Source organism: Schistocerca piceifrons, chromosome 3, assembly GCF_021461385.2.
Source record: "Schistocerca piceifrons isolate TAMUIC-IGC-003096 chromosome 3, iqSchPice1.1, whole genome shotgun sequence".
NCBI lineage: Eukaryota > Metazoa > Arthropoda > Insecta > Orthoptera > Acrididae > Schistocerca > Schistocerca piceifrons.
The window spans coordinates 620,198,701-620,220,034 of NC_060140.1; the positions used below are offsets into that span (position 1 = coordinate 620,198,701).

The 21,334-nt window shown below is 41.9% G+C and overlaps 1 protein-coding gene across 1 annotated transcript in view; it reads right to left on the reverse strand.

Moving 5' to 3' along the window:
• LOC124789561 (juvenile hormone esterase-like) overlaps positions 1-21,334 on the reverse strand; it is a 131,239-nt gene that overhangs the window by 16,523 nt on the left and 93,382 nt on the right. Inside the window, exon 9 of the mRNA XM_047256964.1 lies at positions 5,198-5,333. Coding sequence (XP_047112920.1) covers positions 5,198-5,333 — 136 coding nt within the window. The remainder of the gene's footprint in view (positions 1-5,197; positions 5,334-21,334) is intronic.

Below are 21,334 nucleotides of genomic sequence, written 5' to 3' on the forward strand. Positions count from 1 at the left end.
TTTGTCAACATTGTGCTTCGCTGCAGTAAAAGTGAGAAAGCTGCAGTTGTGAAACGTTATATACTCATGTTTGCTAAGTGTTTGTCTCTCTTGTGTATTAGAAGTGCATATTAATAGTAATGTTATAAAGACCATTCACTTTGTGTAAGCCCTGAAAGTAATAGTGTGTTTCGGTATCTGTTATAATTTTACAAATTGTTTCTGCTGCTCTGTTAGTTCCAATCTTACCGTAAACATATGTATGTGTAAGAGTTTACTGCACTCGCGTGTGACAAAGTATAGGTTGTGTTGATCCATTATAGTTACTTATATCTACTTCCTTAAACGAGAATGTTAATCTTTCTCTTGCCTAATTAGGCTGGCGACCGTTTTCCTTATTCTATAAACAGTACAGCTACGCAAAATTTTGTTTGGTACTGTTCAAATATTTACGTAATTCTGACTTTCACTTCCGATAAGCCACCTCCGTTAGCTACAACACGGTCAACATAACAAAATTCCTCTCAGAGGGTAACACTGATCTGTTGCTTCATATCATTATTACTCTAACAAAATAATTCTGTTTTGCAAATTGCCTCCAGTTTCGAGGTTATGGTATAGCAGTAGCAGACGGGAGTGTTATAAGCAGCATGGACTATCAGCTCAGAGACCATGGCTACAGTTGCCCTTGTCGCTGCATCACAGACCGGAGCGCCTGCGGTGGTGTACTCAACGACGAACCCGGGTACACGAATGGCAAAACGTCATTTTTTCGGATGAATACAGGTTCTGTTTACAGCATCATGATGGTCGCATCTGTGATTGGCGTCATCGCGGTGAACGCACATTGGAAGCGTGTATTCGTCATCACCATACTGGCGTATCACCCGGCTTGATGGTATGGGGTGCCATTGGTTACACGTCTCGGTCACCTCTTGTTCGCACTGACGGCACTTTTAACATTGGACGTTACATTTCAGATGTGTTACGACCCGTGGCTCTACTCTTCATTCTATCCCTGCGAAACCCTACATTTCAGCAGGATAATGCACGACCGCGTGTTGCAGGTCCTGTACGGGCCTTTCTGCATACAGAAAATGTTCAACTGCTGCCCTGGCCAGCACATTCTCCAGATCTCTAACCAATTGAAAACGTCTGGTCAATGGTGGCCGAGCAACTGGTTCGTCACAATACGCCAATCACTACTCTTGATGAACTGTGGTATCGTCTTGAAACTGCATGGGCAGCTGTGCCTGTACACGCCATCCAAGCTCTGTTTGACTCAATGCCCAGACATATCAAGGCCGTTATTACGGTCAGAGGTGGTTGTTCTGGGTACTGATTTCCCAGGATCTATGCATCCAAATTGAGTGAAAATGTAAGATCATGTCAGTTGTAGTATAATATATTTGTCCAATGAATACTTCCGGCAGAGGTTCCAGTCCCCCCTAGGACTTGGGTGTGTGTGTTTGTCCTTAGGATAACTTAGGTTAAGTAGTGTGTAAGCTTATGGACAGATGACCTTAGCAGTTAAGTCCCATAAGATTTCACTCACACACATTCCAATGAATATCCTTTTATCATCCGCATTTCTTCTTGGTGTATCAGTTTTAATGGCCAGTAGTGTATTTATTCTTTACTACCAAGACACTCCTGCAGTCGAGTCATCTTGAGGAAATATCCATACCAACTGCATCTGTCGCAAGCATTGAAACTAGCCCACAATGTACGCGGTTCGCTGTGGACGTTCTTCACCCTGTACAGGAGGATGGGAATTTTCTAAATAGTACAGAACTTTCTGACAAACCAACATTCTACGTGTGTGGTGAAGTAAACAAACACAATGTTTGGATCTGTGACACAACCAACCCGCATGCCGTGACGAAAGAGGTGACAGCCCGAAAGCGAACATGTGGTGTTATTTAATTGTTGATCGCATAGTGGGACATTTTTCCCACAAAAATTATCTCTGACAAGTACCTGGATAAATTGGAGTTGTTTCCTTTACCACCGACAAGACGTACACTTTTTCCAACAAAATGGTGCACCGCCATATTGGGCGCAGACTGTACAAGATATTCTAGATGAAATGTACTGGCAGGGGTGGTCCAGTTCCATGGCCCCCTAGGTAGCCTGGCGTTAGACCTATGGACTTCTTCCTAACGGCGTATATCAATGACAGAGTCCACCAAACGCTTGTCGACCACATTTTTTGATGATGTAAAGTAGCGAATCGTTGCAACCATCTCCGCAGTTGATGCAGATACGTGGCCATGTGTAGATAGAGCTTGGGTACAGATTGGATGTTGTACATACGAGTACAATCAAAGGCGCAATTGTGAAAACTGAGTGAATGGCATAAAAATTTTGTTAGATAATGTGTCACGTAAGTCAGACATGGTGTGAGTATCTTAACTGGTGAGTCATCCCGTATTGTATTGCAGTCTTACATTAACATGCCGATGGTAATCTATGTATGCCTGACATATTGTAGAGCAGATCTCTATAATTTTGCCGGATACCTGCCCGGCCACACTTCATTCACGCAAGTAGATTGTTCACTTGCGTCGACAGTCTGTTTTTGGTCATAGCCAGTCTGGTTTCATTTGAGGAAACATATCTTCTACTGCACATTACGAGAAACCGGATTATATGCATTTGCATGTTGCCTATACATTTACATATTTGGCTCCTTTTCACCGGTTATTGCATATTTTAACTAGAAACTAGTGACGAATAAATATTTTCATTCTACGTTTACTACATTTTAAAAATTTATACCGGCGGTCTCTAACTCGATCTAGTTTTGATGTCTCACAGATTGACCGCGACCTAGAACTACGTGCAATTACTAACCGAGAGGCCACTGCGTAGCGAAATCATTGCAGAAGAGGAACAGGAATAGGCAGACAGAGTAATGCTCCTGCGCCCGCGATCCGGTTAATGCCCTCCGCTGTCATGCCGTATGCGTCGGCAACAATTAAATTAAACTACGCAAGCTTTTAGTCGCACGTCCATTGTTTCAGTTTAGCTTACCATTTACTTATACATAGTTGAACGTGTTTACGACGTGTAGTGTGTAACGTGTTGTGCGCCACGCAGCCCGAAAAAAAGAAACGTCGTTTCGTGGATAGCTGACCATCATGGAACATTTACATGTGACGGAACTGTTTTATATTGTCGAGTTTACGAGAAAAACGTTTCGTGCAAAATAAAGTTTCAAATAGACCAGCATGTCAAGACAAATCTTCATATCGCAGGAATGCAGAAGAAAGGAGCACGACAACAACTCCTGACAACAGCAATCTGCAGTAGCAGGGATTTGCCAAAGGTAACCATAAAAGTCGGTTTAACATGGACTACGTGAAGCATTCATTGCAAGCCATATTTCTCCTCACAGACTTACAAACCCTATCATCAAAGGCTTCCTGCGCAAATATTGCTTCAATCAAAATATACCAGATGAATGAACATTGCGTAAAAATTACACACCGACAATTTACGTAAATGTTCTGGAAGAAATACGCAATGAACTCAAGGACAGCATTATCTGGATTTCAGTTGACGAAACTACAGACCCTCGTGGCCGTTACATTGCAAATTTAATTGTTGGTGCTTTAAAAGACGAGCCTTCTTCTTCTTCCTATTTAGCGAATGAGGGCATTTGAAAAATATTTCCAGATTCTTCTGCAGATGAAAGGTTGTCGTGTTTATTTCAGATGCTGCTCCGTATATAATCAAAGCAGGAAAAGTCCTCCGAGTATTTTATCCCAATTTGGTTCATGTGACATGCTTTGTGCATGGAGCTCATCGCCTTGCTGAAGAAGTACGTTCCACGTTTGTGAATGTAAGTAAACTTATTTCATCCAAAAATAAAGTGTTTCTAAAGGCTGTCGCTCGCATCAAGACCTACAAAGAAAATCTACCAAATGTGCCTCTACCTCCAGAACCAGTGGTAACTCGTTAGGGTACGTGTGTCGTAGCTGTGTTGCTTTACAATGAACATTTCGAGGCCATTAGAGGGGTAGTAAACGACTTCTCTAGTGCAGAGGCTTTGGCAGTTTGGCTGTGCAAGGAGGCTTTTAATGATTTTTCCGATATACCTACAAGCATTAAAAAGCTTGAAACTCAAGGTTTGGCACTGAATGAATCTGTTCAGTTAATGAATAAAATTATTGTAGTGAACTCCTCATTGCCGGAGGTATTCCCAAGAAAACTTAAAGGAAAGTTTGAAAACATTTTAAACAATAACCCTGTCTTTCAGCCCTTGTGCCAAATTGATAGTTTTTTTAATGGTACGGGTGAACTTTTACCAGAAACAGTAAGTGCCAACATAGCACTCAAATTCAATGATTGTCCAGTTACCTCAGTTGATGTAGAACGGTCCTTTTCTACTTATAAAAAGCTTTGAGTGATCGAAGACACTATCTTACTACCGAACATTTGGAACAGTATTTGGTCGTTTATGTTTACAATAGTAGAAAAATGTAAAATAAATTGTAAATGATGGTTTGGTCCAGCAGTGTTAATTAAGAGTTAATGCTGTTCCAAAAATTGATGATTGTATGCTGCTTTTTAAATAAAATATTACGGAGTTTTTTGAGCGTGCCCCTCTACGTGCGTTATATCTCGAAGTTGGTCCCGCACATATCGACTGTTTCGCTGCGTCTCACTCGCATCGCATCCGCTGGTTACCGACAACACCAGTTGAAGGTAACAATGAAGGTGCTAAATGCGTGCTACTGCTAAAGACTGAACATGATTCCTCATTCTTTGAATGCTGTAATTTATGACTGCAGTTATCTGTCACCTTATTTATGTCATTTCATTGTAGCCACTTTTGTTACTGTTTTTGTGGAATAAAAAAAAACAGCAAAGAAGAAACAGTCCTTGAAACACGGCATGCATCCCCCATTTGCAGTTTTAGAAAATAAGCCCAGAAAGGCTCACCTCCTAGCTTCAACCAGTAGATATCAGCGTTCTAAATGTACCGACTTTTCGCGTGGCCGGCGCTCTCATCGTAACAGATACGCACAGATCCGACTTTGAGATGCAATGCACGCAGCGGCTACCATGTATTTTTTATTTGATCTTGTATATTTCAATACTTTGCATTTCTAAACATCTTTCATGCATATTTGCATGTATCTTGTAAGGTTTTTTATAATGCATATAATCCAGTCTGTAAGCATTACTTTACACCATAACGATTACTCACCCAGTTTTTGCAAAATTCGTCCAGAGTTTGGTCATGGCCTTTACTATTTCCATATCCTTCGCCGGCCTCTCACCGGGTATTATGTAGTAAGAGTTGTTCGAAAACAAGTACAGCAAATCCTCCGCATGAGCAACACCTGCAACATTTGTACACGAGCTTGTCACATCATTTTTTACATCTTCATTATACAAAATGAGCAGAATTTGTGTTTAATCGCGTTATCACAAAAATGCGAATAAGTAGGCTATACAAGTGTCGCCTGCAAGAGACGTGAAGAACATTTACGTTCCCACAATGTTTCAGGTGTGTTTTAAATAATTTCAATCTATAACGAAATATGTGTGATGTTTTACTTACTTTATCGTTGAAGTTAACAGTAACGGGACAGATGCCAATTAACCGATGGACCTCATATGTTAGCAATACAATGAGGTGACAAAAGGCATGGGATAGCTACATGCAGATATACCGATGGCGGTAGTACTGGATACACAAGGTATAAAAGGGCAGTTCATTTCTGGAGCTGTCTATTTTACTCAGGTGATTCATGTGATAAGGTTTCCGACGTGGTTATGGCTGCATGACGGGAGTTAACAGACGTTGAACGCGGAATGGTAGTTGGTGCTAGACCCATGGGACATCCCATTTCGGGAATCGTTAGGGAATTCAAAATTCCAAGGTCCAAAATGTCAGGAGTGTGCCGAGAACACCAAGTATCAGGCATTACTTCTCACCATGAACAATGCAGTGTCCGACGGCTAAAAAATGGTTCAAATGGCTCTGAGCACTATTGGACTTAGCATCTGAGGTCATCAGTCCCATAGCACTTAGAACTACTTCAACCTAACTAACCTAAGGACATCACAACCATCCATGCCCGAGGCAGGATTCGAACCTGCGACCGTAACGGTCGCGCGGTTCTAGACTGAAGCGCTTAGAACCGCCCGGCCACAGCAGTTTTTTTTAATTGAAGTACACTTCATCAAATATGCTCAAGAAACTATAAATCTCATTACGTTACTTCATCGTTAAAGCGTGGAAACTCTGTAGCAAATATGGCAGAAAAGGGTCTTGATGCTCGGTTCCTGTTTGAGCTAGGAAACATGGGGAACAAAGTTTTTGGCTTAGCCCGGACCAGCGGCCATTTGCATAGCCATTCCAATATATGTCTTACTGTAGTTATGTTACAGTATATTGAACAACGAACCGGAGCGGACGCCCAGACAAATTGTACGAGTTGATTAATTCCTTTTGCAAAAGATTTTAATTAAGCTGAAATTAATTATCAGATAAAGGCACCATTTATATCTGCACCTTTCGCATTTTACGCGCAAAAACCGTCACCAGTGAGATAACAACTCTTGAGTGAAGCGAGTCTGATGATGCAAGTTTGGTTCACCATCGGGCCCTTGTCTAAGAACATTTTCGACCGTTTTAAAAAAATCTTGCTTTGTTTGGATTTTACGTACAAAAACACGTTCGCCTAGGAAGTTTTTGAAGGGTGTAGCTTCTACGCTTTAAACTTGTGCGAATCGATTCGAACTTCGCACGAAGATAGATATGCGGGCAAAATCACAACGAAATTTTTTTAACCAATAATCTTTAACCGTTGTCGAGATACGGCGGTTTAAAGTCGAGCTAAATGTAGCAAGTAAAATTCTTTCTTACGTGAATTGACTCCACTGAACCATTTTAAAGTGAATCAAGAAAATAAAAAATGTATTATTACGATAAAATTGAATACTTGCTTTCAAAAATCTAGATTCATTCGGACTTTACGTCCAAAAAAACGATTCTTTGAGTTTCTTACACTACCGTTTCTGTTTTTCAAACGTGTGCAACTCGTTTAAATTTTGTAAGAAGGTGGGCAAATATATCTCATCTATTGTCGCCCTGTTGTTTTATGGAAGTTTTATCCATCTCCATTATATAAGGAACATGGTTCGAAACACAATGAAAAAACCTATGCTGCCTCAGTCGTCGCCCGAGTTAAAAATGTACTTCGTTTGCCAAGTTATGGCGGTGTAACGTCAGCATTATGATAGAGTATAAGTTGGAAACCAGATTGAAAAATGCTCTTGTGTAGCACAAAAAAGGCGAATATGGCCTGGCCAGACCTAGGAATGTAAAAGAAGGGATCTAACTTTTTCACTTATGTGACGTCTTCAGAGACATTCAATTCAAAACACTTTGAGATATTCGCGCTTTTCTGCGAGTTAATCCTACTTCCCCAGAGCAGTGACTTCTCTAAGAGCTACCCCTTGTTACATGTGTGGGGAGGTGTGGCAGAACAAATACACACAAAATTTATGTGCTTCTAGAGCACTGGCCGTCGAACTCTTTTGCTTAAGAGCCAATAATGACAATGCATGATGTCTGTTCACAAAATTCCCGAACTTCGTCCACAAGATTTTTCTACCCTTTCCTTTTCTCCTTCGAAATACTCTCCTTCACAATTGATATTTAGCTCCCAACGCCTCTGCACGAAGCGCCGTCTGCGAATTTATTTTATCTTGTCTATCGTCACAAATCTTTGTCATTTTAACGAGGTTTTCAACTATGGAAATAAAGTCCGCAGCGGCCATGTCTGGAGAGTACGGAGGATGAAGCAGCACAGTGATTTCGTTTTTCGTACAATAGTCACGCACCAGGAGGGATGAACGTGCGGGTGCGATTGTGACGCAAAAGCGATGAATTGTCAAATCACATTTCAGGTCGTTTCCTTCTTAGATTTTCTCGCAGGCATCGCAACACGTCCCGATAGTGCCATCGATAAACAGTTTGCTCCTGTGGCATGAATTCATGATGAACTAATCCTTAACGTCAAAGAAAACAGTCAGCATGGCTTTGACATTTGACCTGACATGACGAACTTGTTTTGGTCTTGAAGAGCCTTTCCCGACCCATTGTGAAGACTGAACCTTGGTCGCAACAACATAACAGTAGCCCCACGTCTCATCACCAGTTATGATTCTCTTAATCCTCGAGTGGTCGCATCAATTTTTGTAACACCAGTGGTCGCGTGGTTGACTCTGTCAACCAGCCATTGTTCTCACTACAGATGTGAAAAGTTCTACTATAATATGCTTGCCACTGAAAAATAATAAGTTTATTTTGGTTTTTTAATGAACAGAAATACAAATTTTAATATTTTACCGTTATTATTTCTAAAGATACAGTTTTAAAATCTAATTAAAGAATCCTAAATGAGATTTACAATCTGCATTGGAGTGTGGGCTAGTATGAAACTTCTAGGCCGATTAAAATTGTGTGCCGGACCGAGACTCGAACTCGGGACCTTTGCCTTTCGCGGGAAAGTGCTCTACCATCTCGAAGGTAGGAGACGAGGTACTGGCAGAAGTGAAGCTGTGAGAAGAGGGCCTGAGTCGTGCTTGGGTAGCTCAGATGGTAGAGCACTTGCCCGCCAAAGGCAAAGGTCCCGGGTTCGAATCTCGGTCCGGCACACAGTATCGCAGAATCCTAGTTTTTCATTTAACAATACATTCCTAACACACAGGATAAAGTTAAATCACATTTGACCTGTTTTTATTTCTCAGTACATGTTACTCTACACCATTTATTGGATTATACTCTCTTTATTGAACATGACTGTATTGTTTCTACGTAAAAACAGAGTTTACTCATCGTGTTCCTCTACCTCATCCACACACAACTGCAGATGCTTCTTGCTTACAAACATCTTGCACTAACTACAACGAATTGTGGTGATAACATTGTTTTTTTCTGCCACACATAACGCAGCGACTCTTCTTTTTGTTTGGAGGTTCTTCTGTTTCTTGCAACTTATAAGACGTCAAAAATATTTTGAGATCATTTGGAAGCAACGAAATGTGGGATCTTGTAACTAAATTATCTTTCATAAGTTGTTGGCACAACTGTTTCAAAAATAGCCTCCTTGGCTTTTTGGGTTTTCTGCATTGCAGTGAAACAGTATTTGGGCATTGACACCAGCGATGTTTAGTAAAGCGAACCATACAGCCATCGTCTGCCTCTTTGCTACTCGTGCAACACAATATTTACTGCAAATTTGGTCGACTGTGTCAACCCCTCCTTTTGTCATGTTGTAGCCCATGATAATGTGTTGTTTATTGGTATTCTTATCAACTGTGCCTTCACTATGCATGGTGCTAAGCAGAACAATACAATTGTTTCTTTTGGACACATATGATACTTGTGTGATATCTTTCCGGTAACCGAACAGTGAAGACCCAATGTTCCTGGATTTCAGGGGTAGGAATTCCGGAGGGATTGCCGTTTTATTTTTCTTCAGAGTTCCAATGCATGTGATGTTTCTCTGCAAAAGTGAGACTGCCATTGGATAACTGGTATACCAAATATCAAAAGTAATATTCCAATTTTATCCCAGCAGAGGTTCTGCCAGACGATACGTAATATCGTACGGTTTATTCGACACCTTGTAAGAGCCATCTGGTTGTGTTCCACAGTACAGTTCAACAGATGCTGTATAGAATGTTTTGTCATCGCGAATAGCAAAGAACTTCAAGCTGTACTTTGCTGATTTGTTCGGTACGTACTGAACAAATGAACTTCTCCCTCTAAAAGGTGTTAGCATCTCATCTATGGTTACGAACTCTCCCAAACTGTAGCTTTCCTTACAATTGGTGACAAATTTATCTAAATATGACCTGATTGCTGCTAATTTGTCTCTCTGGCGTCTTTGTGTTCTTGTCAATTTGCCGTCAGATCTCACGCTTCTGAGAAGAAATAAGAACCGTCTGTATGACATGCAAGCTCTAATTACCTTCGTACCAGTGCCATCTTTACTCCAAAGTTCTTCAACATTTGTTTTATTTCCACTCTTCAAGCCAATCAATATAAGGATTCCAATGAGAGCATATATCTCTTGCCGAGAAGTTTCCTTCATATTTCTCTCTCTAGAATAAATGTTCTGTGATACTACGTTTCTGATTTGCAAATTGATGTATTCCACAAGTGACTCAATCATATCTGCACTAACAATCTTATTGAATGCGTCACTTCTTGTGTAATACCCTTGCAGACCTCTTCAGACCAGGTAGAATTTTTATTATAGTTTTTGAGGGCGTTTTCGCCGTTTTGGCTCTTACACTTTCCTTAGATCACTTAGTTTTGCCATCTTTACCAACAAAATTATCGTCACTATCTTCTTCATCTTCATGATGTTGCATTTCCTCTTCAGTATGCTCCTCCCTCTAAAGGAACTATTTCTATTTCTGATTCACCGTTGTGTTCACTAACTACTATTTGTGCTTCTTCCCCGTCAGACCAGTTAAATTCAGAACACTTCCTGTCGTCTGAATCTTCATTTAGAAGCCTTTCAATCTTCTCCTCTGATAACCCTTTTTTGAAACAGGCCCTAAAAGTATAAATGAAAGTATAACATAGCTGCTAGTGAAAGATTTTAATCCAAAATAAAGACGGTATTCACAATTACCATAAAAACACTTACATCACAGGTTGCGTGGCTGACTCTGTATACCAAACAGAACACGGACTAAAATAAATTTCAGTTGTTGTCAATGTGCGAGCCCTACAAACGCAGCAACAATACAAGTGGCCGACAGAGGTCCAACTTGAAGATAGGTGGAACCGCCAACTTGAAGATAGGTGGAACCGCCAGCACTGCAACAATGCGTAGTTTGAATTCAGGGCGAAAAACAAGAAGGTAATGAGCTACCCTAAGCTGCCGTCCGCCATTTGGCCAGTAGAGCATGGTGTAGATTTGCCGGTTCCTGAACCACCAGATGATTTAAATTCTATTGTATTTTCTGATGTACAATGTGATTTAGATGAACCAGATGATGATGAATTCCATTGTAATACAGAAAGTATAGAGCCCAAACTGTTTACTCAGACCGAGCTTAACAATTTGAGTAGGGATCTGGGCGTAACGAGAGAAAAAGAAGAATTGCTTTGCTGTAGATTAAAAGAAAAGTACTTATTTGCAGTTGGAACCAGAATATACACTTATAGAAAGAGAAAGCAGCAATTTTCCACTTTTTTCAACACAAAGGTGATTTAGTGTACTGCTCAGACCTTCACTTTTTGAACAGTTACCTTGATTACTTCCCGGACAATATGGGAGATGTTAGTGAGGAGCAAGGAGAGCGTTTTCACCAGAACATTAAAGTGATGGAAAAACGCTACCAAGGCCACTGTAACACTAACATGATGGGGAACAATTGCTGGTCACTTCACAGAGAAATTCAGCAAGCGACTCATCATAGAAAAAGCTACGCAATGCTTTTATATAGTTAAAATAATTTGAAAATGAGGTGTAATGAATGTGGATGACGTTGGTAGCACTGCTGAAAAACATTTGCTAGCAAAAAAAGGTCATAGCTTCAAAGAAAAAAGAGAAAGGAAATACAAACCAATTCCAGCTGACAAGTGAAACCTATATTAACACATATCATTGTTTTAAGTAGTTTACTGTAAATACATACCATGCTTACGTTGTAACAAAGCGTTTCATTAATTTCTCCGTTTACTGTATAGCATAGGATTTTTATACTATATGACAAAAAGCATATTGCTCGAAAACTATGGGTGATACAAAAAAAACTAAGGCTAGATTTGGATTCAGCTCACAAAAAACTATCAAGATCAGCTATCAAAGAAAAAAGTTTTTCAAAAAAAGTTTTCGTTGGCTTGTGCTATTTTTAAACCGTGTGAACCATTTGTAACACCGAGTACAGCTTAAGCACTCTTCACCGTAGGCTTTCTGCGTCATTTTATGTGCCTCTGTAAAGGTTTTCCTGAGTTTCACGCATAATTTAGTGTAGACGCATTGCTCCTCTAACTCTGCCACTCGAAATTCGCGAACTGTGACACACAACGTTCTACTCAGTATAGCACAGAACAACAACTAACAGACGTAAAACAATGAAACTTCTAGCAGTTACACATTACACACAGACGTGTACAGGGATGCATACCGCATTTCGCTCCAACACAGCATTGGCGCAAAATTACGAATGTTCTGAAATTTTTTGAACAGCCATCGTAGGGCGACACTTCGGGTCATATGGGAAGGAAGAAGGGGGGGGGGGGGGGAGGGAGTGGCCATTCGAGGTTAAATTCAATTTTCACCAAACCGTCGTTACTGATAGAAGCTTACCACTTATACATTTTGAATCTACAAATTATAAGGTATCACACCAAATATTTAAATTAAAAATGGAAATAGCACATTGCAACTACATGCATTTTTTCTGAAGACTTGCATAGTGACCTGTTTTCCGTACCTAAGCGGGTAATGTGATCAGCGCCATCGCAGCAGGAACGCATGTTTACTGCTCTCATTTCCGAACAAATTTTCTTGAAGCCTTGACGCCCTGCTATCTGAATCAATATCAAGCTCCTTCAGCAGACCGTTTTCAATCGGACATACGTATTAGGCCAAATATAACAGAACAGTGACGGTTTTAAATAATGTAACTTTTTTAATTCTAAGTGGCCACACTGGGACAGAATGGCAGACGATAGCTTCGTATATAAAAGGGTTTATGCGTTTTACACTAACTCTTATTTCGGTGAAAATCTTGGCCACTTTTCCATATGGGAAACCGTGTTGGCATTAGTGACCCACAGAGAATAAACTGTCTACATTAAACGAATAACAAGGAACTACATTTTTAGGCTAAAAACCATTGTTTAAACATTGTTATTGTGGTGTAAGTGGGTCACTTACATCAGAAGACACAAAAACAAAAAAAATTACTAAAAAATAGCGGAAAAAGTCTACTCTGCCAATCTTACTGACAACAATGGCAATGTATATCCTAATTAGTGTGACCGCTTCTTGACAGGCAGCAGTGCTGTTCGGGGCCAAAAGATACACAATGGCCACTGTTCCCATCCTGGTCACTTTACCACACCCTCCCCAACATATCGTACTATTAATCGATAATTTACATAAATTAGTAATATATATGAATTAAAAATCGTAATTGCAATATGAGACACAATCTCAAATGTTAACGAGATGTTTTGAATGTTGTTGTCCTTCTACTCATTGCGTTATATTACAACAGCCTTCACGTCACTTAACTACAAACATGCACCACACTTGAAGCTGATCGTCTCCATAATGCGCATTCACGAATCCGTTATTTCCAAAATAGCAGGAGCTCGGAGCCAGTTGCTCATGCTTGTGAGTTGTCGTCTTTGGAGGACAGAAACTAAAATACTTCCCCTCTCCCTTCTGTTAACTCCCCAGTGGCCGCACTGCATACCACTCTACCCCGAACGTAAGCGAATTCACCAGAGTCGGTTAAAACTAAGCACATCTTAAAATATTGTTGCCCCTGTGATTTTGTTTGTTACTGAATAAGAGCAATACACTCCTAAGAAGCTCGCAACGCTAGATGATGTTCAAAAAATGGCTCTGAGCACTATGGGGCTTAACATCTTAGGTCATCAGTCCCCTAGAACTTAGAACTACTTAAACCTAACTAACCTAAGGACATCACACACATCCATGCCCGAGGCAGGATTCGAACCTGCGACCGTAGCAGTCCCGCGGTTCCGGACTGCAGCGCCTAGAACCACACGACCACCGCGACCGGCGCTAGATGATGTGTTTTGGATCCTGCTGTTCGTTACTACAAGCGCAATTATAATGAAATGCGGCTGAAATTCGTGGACACCACGAATATTTGATTTGGGCCGCATACGGTCCGTGGGCCACGGTTTGAATGGGATGCACCTTCAAGAGGACGTATCCGAGAGTGGGGATACATGCGTCCTAAACTTTAATGACACGTTGTGTCAAATAGCACGTCATGACAAATTCCATGTTGCATGACATGATGGCATTTATTATGTTATACGACATAACATCATGTATCATGTTATTTTAGTTGACACGACGTATTATATTGTACAACATAGGTACTAATACTTAAAAGTGTGCGAATATGTCAAAATTTTTTGTTCAAATTTCTTTGAAGCTGTCAGGTAAGTCGAAAAGCTGGTTCCCTTCTTTTACATCCCTAACTCTGCCCAGGATATATTCGTCTTTTTCCGTGCTACCATAGGACCGTTTTTCATTCAAGTATGTTGGCTTGGAAGACAGGAGTGTCCACTATTCACTCACCATGAGGATTTAGAACAAATGGCAACACTTGGCCACTGAGAATGTAGAAATAAATACCCTGGTCCTTGTTGACAGCGGCTTGAAAGAACAGGTCAAAACCATGGTACGAAAATCACATTCAGGATATCAGGGAACCAATTCTTCCTCCACCGGTGAGGGTTAAGCACCTCATTCTCCATTGTATCACTCGAAAACAGAAAATATCGCTGCTAGGCTATGGCTTTACACGTTTCCGATCAGCTACTGTCCAGTTTCTGTGTTCCTTTGTCCACTGAATACGTACAGATGTACGTGCTGCTGTGAGCGATTCGCGAGGTACTCGACTTCAAACGTTCACTGAATGCATTTCCCTTCGCAATGTTCGCTTGGAACCTGGTAGATGGTATGTGGTGTAAGTACATATGGGACCAAACTACTTAATCCAACTTAAACTAACTTACGCTAAAGACAACACACACACCCCTGCAAGAGGGAGGACTCGAAACTCCGACGGGGGGAGCCGCGTGAACCGTGCAAGGCGACCTAAACCGCGCTGATTCACGCCACACCCGATTACATTGCTCCATTCTGTCGTCCTATCACGTCTCCACGTCGACTCGCCCTACTGTGGTGATGTCATAATGACCCACTGTCACGGGTTACGCCAGCGATGGAGATTCACGTGACTGCCTGGTACCAACTCAACATCATCGTCTGCAGCGCTCTAAAGCAACCACTGAGTTCTACTAAGACGATGACTAATATTTCGTCTCGTGAGTTTATTCAACAACTGTTCGTCGAAGTTCTTTAACGACTATTCGTCAACTGATCATGTTTTACGTGGTGGCGCTGCGATGCAGCTTGCCCCAATGTCCGATTAGTTGTTTGTGTACATGGATCCGAACAACAGCTTGACAGTCAAGCACAGTCGAAAGGGGAGGAGGGTGGTAACTTAGGTTTTTAGTTACCGGTACGCACTGTACGGCTGTGGTAGCAACAGGCTGAAAGTCCCCTACTAGACAAATGAAAAAAAGAAACCCAACAGGAGTAGTGCGAGATAAACGGAAGTTGGTACGTGTGTTTCTACATCTTTAAGATGACATCTATCCAAATTCGCGTGTGGCATAAGAGTGGCGCTAGCAGCGCCGCTATGAGGATGCAAACCAGGTTTGCTTTGCATACGCCCCATAGTAATTGTGAGCGTTAGTTATCTTCGAGATTGGACACGGTGTGTTTAAGTCAGTCAAGAACGCTTTTAAGGCGACAACGATGCCGTTATCAATAGCTACTTTGAACGAGGTTGTGTAATAGCGCTGAGATAAACTGTGTGCCCCTTCGCGATATTGCAGAATGACTTGGCAGGAATGGAGACACTGCACGTGATTGCCGGTAGCGGTGGTTACGGGAAGGTACCGTTGCAAGAAGACTGGGCTCTAGACGGCCGCCGCACTACCGAGAGGGAAGATCCTAGTGTTCGGTGTGCTGCTCTGCCGCATCGTACTACATATGCAACAGACACTTCACCAACATTTAGCACCACACTGCACCAACGACCTGACACCAATCTGTTACTTCAAGGACAGCTCCGAGCCAGATGTCCTATGGTGTTCTTTCCACGTTTCTCAAACGACCGCCTTTGCGACTTCTGTGGTGTCACACGGGAGCTCATTGGATGATAGGCTGGAGGTGTGTTCCTGTTTCTGCCTCGGTGCCAATGATGGGCGTGTGTTGGTTAAAAGGAGAACAGTGGAAGGCCTCCAACCAATCCGTCTGCACGCAAGACACACTGGACTTATAGCTGGAGTTATGGGCTGGGGTGCAATTTTGCAAGACAGCAGAACCGTTCTCATGAGTATCCCACGCACCCTACTGCAAATTTGTACGTCTATCTGGCGATTCGGCCTGTTCCTACTGCCATTCACAAACAGACGGAAGAGCAAGCCAGGGGGTATTTTCCAACAGGTTAACGCTCGCATACACACATAGCTGTTGTAGCCCAACATGCTCTATTGCGTGTCGACATGTTGCTTTGGCCTGCTCGATCACCAGACCTGTCTCCAATGGAGCACGTATGGGACATCATCGGACTACTCCAACGTCATCCGGAACCAGCATTAACCGTCCCTGTACTGAATGACCAACTCCATTACACGAACTGACATTCGGCACCTGTACGACACAATACATGCACGTTTGCATGATTGCATTCATCACCGTGGCGGTAACACCGCTTATTGAAGTAACAGTATCTCACACTTTCAGTGGCTTATCTCGCCCAACATTAGCCTCTGATCTTGCAACGTTAATCACACAGACAAAAGTATTCCCGATATTTCATTACCCTGCAGTAGCTATTTCTTCTTGTTGGGACTTTTTTACAGCAGTGTAAAAACGTCACACGTTCCATGGTAACGTGGACTAATGAATTCGTTTTGTTGCAAAATAAAAGCTGTATCACCTCTCGGCGCACTTCCGCCATTGCTCCAAATAAACAAGTCACACAAAGAACCAAAACACTCATTGTATAGAAGTACAAAAGTTACACTACTGGCCATTAAAATGATACACCACGAAGATGACGTGATACAGACGCGAAATTTAACAGACAAGAAGGAGATGTTGTGATATGCAAATGATTAGCTTTTCAGAGCATTCACACAATCTTGGCGCGGGTGGCAACACCTACAACGTGCTGACATGAGGAAAGTTTCCAACCGATTTCTCATACACAAACAGCAGTTGACCGGCGTTGCCTGGTGAAACGTTGTTGTGATGCCTCGTGTAAGGAGGAGAAATGCGTACCATCACGTTTCCAACTTTGATAAAGGTCGGATTGTAGCCTATTGCGATTGCGGTTTATCGTATCGCGACATTTCTGCTCGCGTCGGTCGAGATACAATGACTGTTAGCAGAATATGGGATTGGTGGGTTCAGGACGGTAATACAGAACGCCGTGCTGGATCCCAACGGCCTCGTATCACTAGCAGTCGAGAAGACAGGCATCTTATCCGCATGGCTGTAACGGATCGTGCAGCCACGTCTCGATCCATGAGTCAACAGATGGGGACGTTTTCAAGACAACAGCCATCTGCACGAACAGTTCGACGAAGTTTGCAGCAGCATGGACTATCTGCTCGGAGACCATGGCTGCGGTTACCCTTGTCGCTGCATCACAGACAGGAGCGCCTGCGATGGTGTACTCAACGACGAACCTGGGAAAAACGTTAATTTTTCGGATGAAACCAGGTTCTGTTTACAGCATCATGATGGTCGCATCCGTGTTTGGCGACATCGTGGTGAACGCACATTGGAAGCGTGTATTCGTCATCGCCATACTGGCGTATCACCCGGTGTGATGGTATGGGGTGCCATTGGTTACACGTCTCGATCGCCTCTTGTTCGCATTGACGGCACTTTGAACAGTGGACGTTAAATTTCATATGTGTTACGACCCGTGGCTCTACCCTTCATTCGACCCCTGCGAAACCCTACATTTCAGCAGGATAATGCACGACCGCATGTTGCAGGTCCTGTACGTCTGGTCAATTGTGGCCGAACAACTGGCTCGTCACAATATGCCAGTCACTGCTCTTGATGAACTGTAGTATCGTGTTGAAGCTGCATGGGCAGCTGTACCTGTACACGCCATCCAAGCTCTGTTTGACTCAATGCCCAGGCGTATCAAGGCCGTTATTGCTGCCAGAGGAGGTTGTTCTGGGTATTGATTTCTCAGGATCTATGCACCCAAATTGCGTGAAAATGTAATCACATGTCAGTTCTAGTATAATATATTTGTCCAATGAATACCCGTTTATCATCCGAATTTCTTCTTGGTGTAGCAATTTTAATGGTCAGTAGTGTACATTAAAGGACGCAGTTGACAGTGATAGTTGGTACCTGTGGCTGAAGAGCGATAAGACTATAATCTGTGTATCAGAAGGCGTGAGCAGGCTCATCTAAATTGGTTGTTGCTGTGGTACTTGTCCAGTAAACAATTAGCTAAGAGCTATAAGTCATTCTCTTATTGGATGCAGGGGTAGTATGTCGTGGCCAGTCCATGAATAATTAATTCATTATAAAGTTGAAAAAAGCGTTAATTTTGGTGAGTATGTTTACGTCGAAAGAAGCGTTCTATAATCCGCTGCTTTATGAGTGCAGATGCGTACAGAGATTTTAATTATTTCTAACTTTCTGAGGAGTGGCATTGATTGTCAATAACAATAATAATCGCAGTCCACATTACCTAGACTGTGAAGCTCTCCCATTTTTTTAAAAGAAATTTGCAACGAGTCAGTCCCACGAAACAGTGGGATTATGTTACTTATAAAAAGATAAAATGTGTAAGTGCAGGATACAGACATAGGATTACAAGCATATACAAGAAATCCACCGACGAACTTTAGTAGGTGGTGGTATGGAGCAAAACAAGGCAAAAAGTCTAGTAAACATGGCATATTTCAAAAGCTACGACAACTTGTTTATCTTCGACACTGTGAGACACATCTCTTCTACTGCAAGCTATTTGCTTTCCACGTTTCGGGAGGAGCCAGTATGGACCGAAACAAGCAAAACAGCCCAGTAAATATGGGATCTAGAATGTAAGACATATGACCCCTTATTCAGCAGAAGAGATGTGTTCCACATTTGCCAAGATGAACAAGTGCTAGTGCCTTTTAAGTTACACACTTTAGAGACCATGTTTACTGGACTTTTTTCTTGTGTTGGTCCATACTATCACCGCTCAAAATACGGAAAGCAAAGAGCTTTCAGTAGATAAAATGTGTCTCACAGCAGCGAAGAAAATCAAGTGCTCACAGCTCTTAAGGTACTTAATTTAGAGCCCATATTTCTAGACATTTTTTCCTGTTTTGTTTCACACACCCCACTGAATGTTTATCGCTGTAGTTTTGGCTTATGTGGTATTTGCAACTAGATATTTACAGTTATATATTTACTGATACTCTCTTCTGGAAAAAAGATATCCATAAAACAACATGAAACGCAAGAGGGTTGCGGTCACTCATAGATTACATCTTGTTGAAGAAACACGTGTTGACAGAGCACCTGCCCTATGTTAAGACCACTATTTACTTGTGTGCAGTTATATTAACAGCTATATGGGTAAAACAAGATATAAACAAACTAACAGGTTAATAAATATATAACACACACCTTCTCCTAGATCATAGCATGAGGACACTACACGAAAATAAATCAGATCAACACCTAGAAAAAATGACTATGACATTGATGAAGAGCTGCGCAATATAATAAACTGTATAGGAGCTGCAGCAAAAGAAGCGGGGAAAACAAGGACGGTACAAATCCAGTGAAAGTTAAGAACATGAAATAAAGAATTATAAGCACCTACAAAAGAGAAATAAAATATATAAAAGAGATTCTGTAGAAAAACAAATCAGAAAAAGAATCCGCTATGAAGAAAAGTTAAATAATGGCAACGAAAGACGCTTCAAGATCTTGGGGCTGGTTTGTCTCCCACATCTAGCGCAATATACGTGGAAGACGAACTTTAGCATATAAGGTAATGATAAACGTAAACCAGTTAGAAAAATGTGTAGTAAAACCAATTGCAATTAGAGAAGATGAATGGGAAGGGATTATCAAGAGTTATGGAGCAAACATAATAATGTTGGTAATGATGTGTGTTGTGAGGAGGAAAAGGAATTTGTAGCTACTGACAGTCCAACAACCGACGAAATGCGAAACACGCTCAAAAAATAGTAAATCTATAGGAGTAGATGGAAAACTACAGAGTTAATCAAATATGCAGGAATTTCCTACCATCTCAGTTCCCTATATCTTATCAAAAGGTGCTGGTAAAGGTGTGAAATCCCAACTGCATAGCATATCTACTCAAATAGGGTAACAGAAGCCTGTAGGACACTTGTAACGTGTCAAAATTAATTTTGAACATTTTCGTGTCGTTATGTAAATAACGTGGTCGTTTCAATCTATTACGACAGCAGCAAAATGTCGCAAAGCAGATGAAGAGTGCAAAAATGCTTTGTTTCTTGTAACTAAAATCTGTTTGTGTGAGTATATGTTCTAGAAAAACTAGTATTGTAACCATCTGTACAAGTGTTCACCCAGAAGCGGCAAAGATCACTTATGCGGCGGTGGCTGACAGCAGCAACGCGCGCCGGAGATCACCCTGGGCGAACTGTCCGCTATACAACGAAACGACAGCCACAAGAAATTCAATATTGATTGTTCAGGAATAATGGTAGCGCCCCACGTTCGTCTAGATTTATGGTTCAGCTATAGTTTTGTGGAAAGAAGCAGTTAGTCGCTACCGAGGAGCCGAAGAGTACGTGAGCTTGAGCCGGTAACTCAACTGTTGTGTTACTGCATGTGGGTCGAGCCACATTCATGCGTGTCACTATCGATACTTTGCTAGGAGAAATCGGTATCGATTATTAAGACAGTTGAAATTTTCAGTGAGATTTGACTGAAAGGTTTCGGCAGCTTGTAACGAGTGGATTTACATTTTTAAATGCAAGATAATCCAGTAACGTCCAGGACTCCATCTATGCCCTAGAAAAGTCCCGCCGTTCCGTGGTGTTTGTGTGGACCCCAGGACACGTCGGAATCCCCGGCAACGAAGTTGCCGCCAGGCTGGCCAAACAGGCAATGCGGAAACCTCTTCTGGAGATAGGCATCTCCGAAGGGCACCTGCGTTCGTCTAACACCGCAGGGTTTTCCGGCTTTGGGAGACGGAATGGCATAACAGCAAGCACAACAAACTGCTTGTCATTAAGGAGACTATGAATGTGTGGAAGTCTTCCATGCAGGCCTCTCGCAGGGAATCAGTTGTCCTCTGCCGGCTCCGCATTGGCCATACGTGGCAAACGTATGGTTACCTACTCCGTCGCGAGGACCCACCTCAGTGTCGCTGTGGCTCCCAAATGACAGTCGTCCACCTCTTGCTTGGTTGCTCACTTTTAGCCGCTCTGCGGCAGACTTTTTACTTTCCCAGCATCCTGCCTTCGGTGTTGGGTGACAATGCCTCCGCAGCA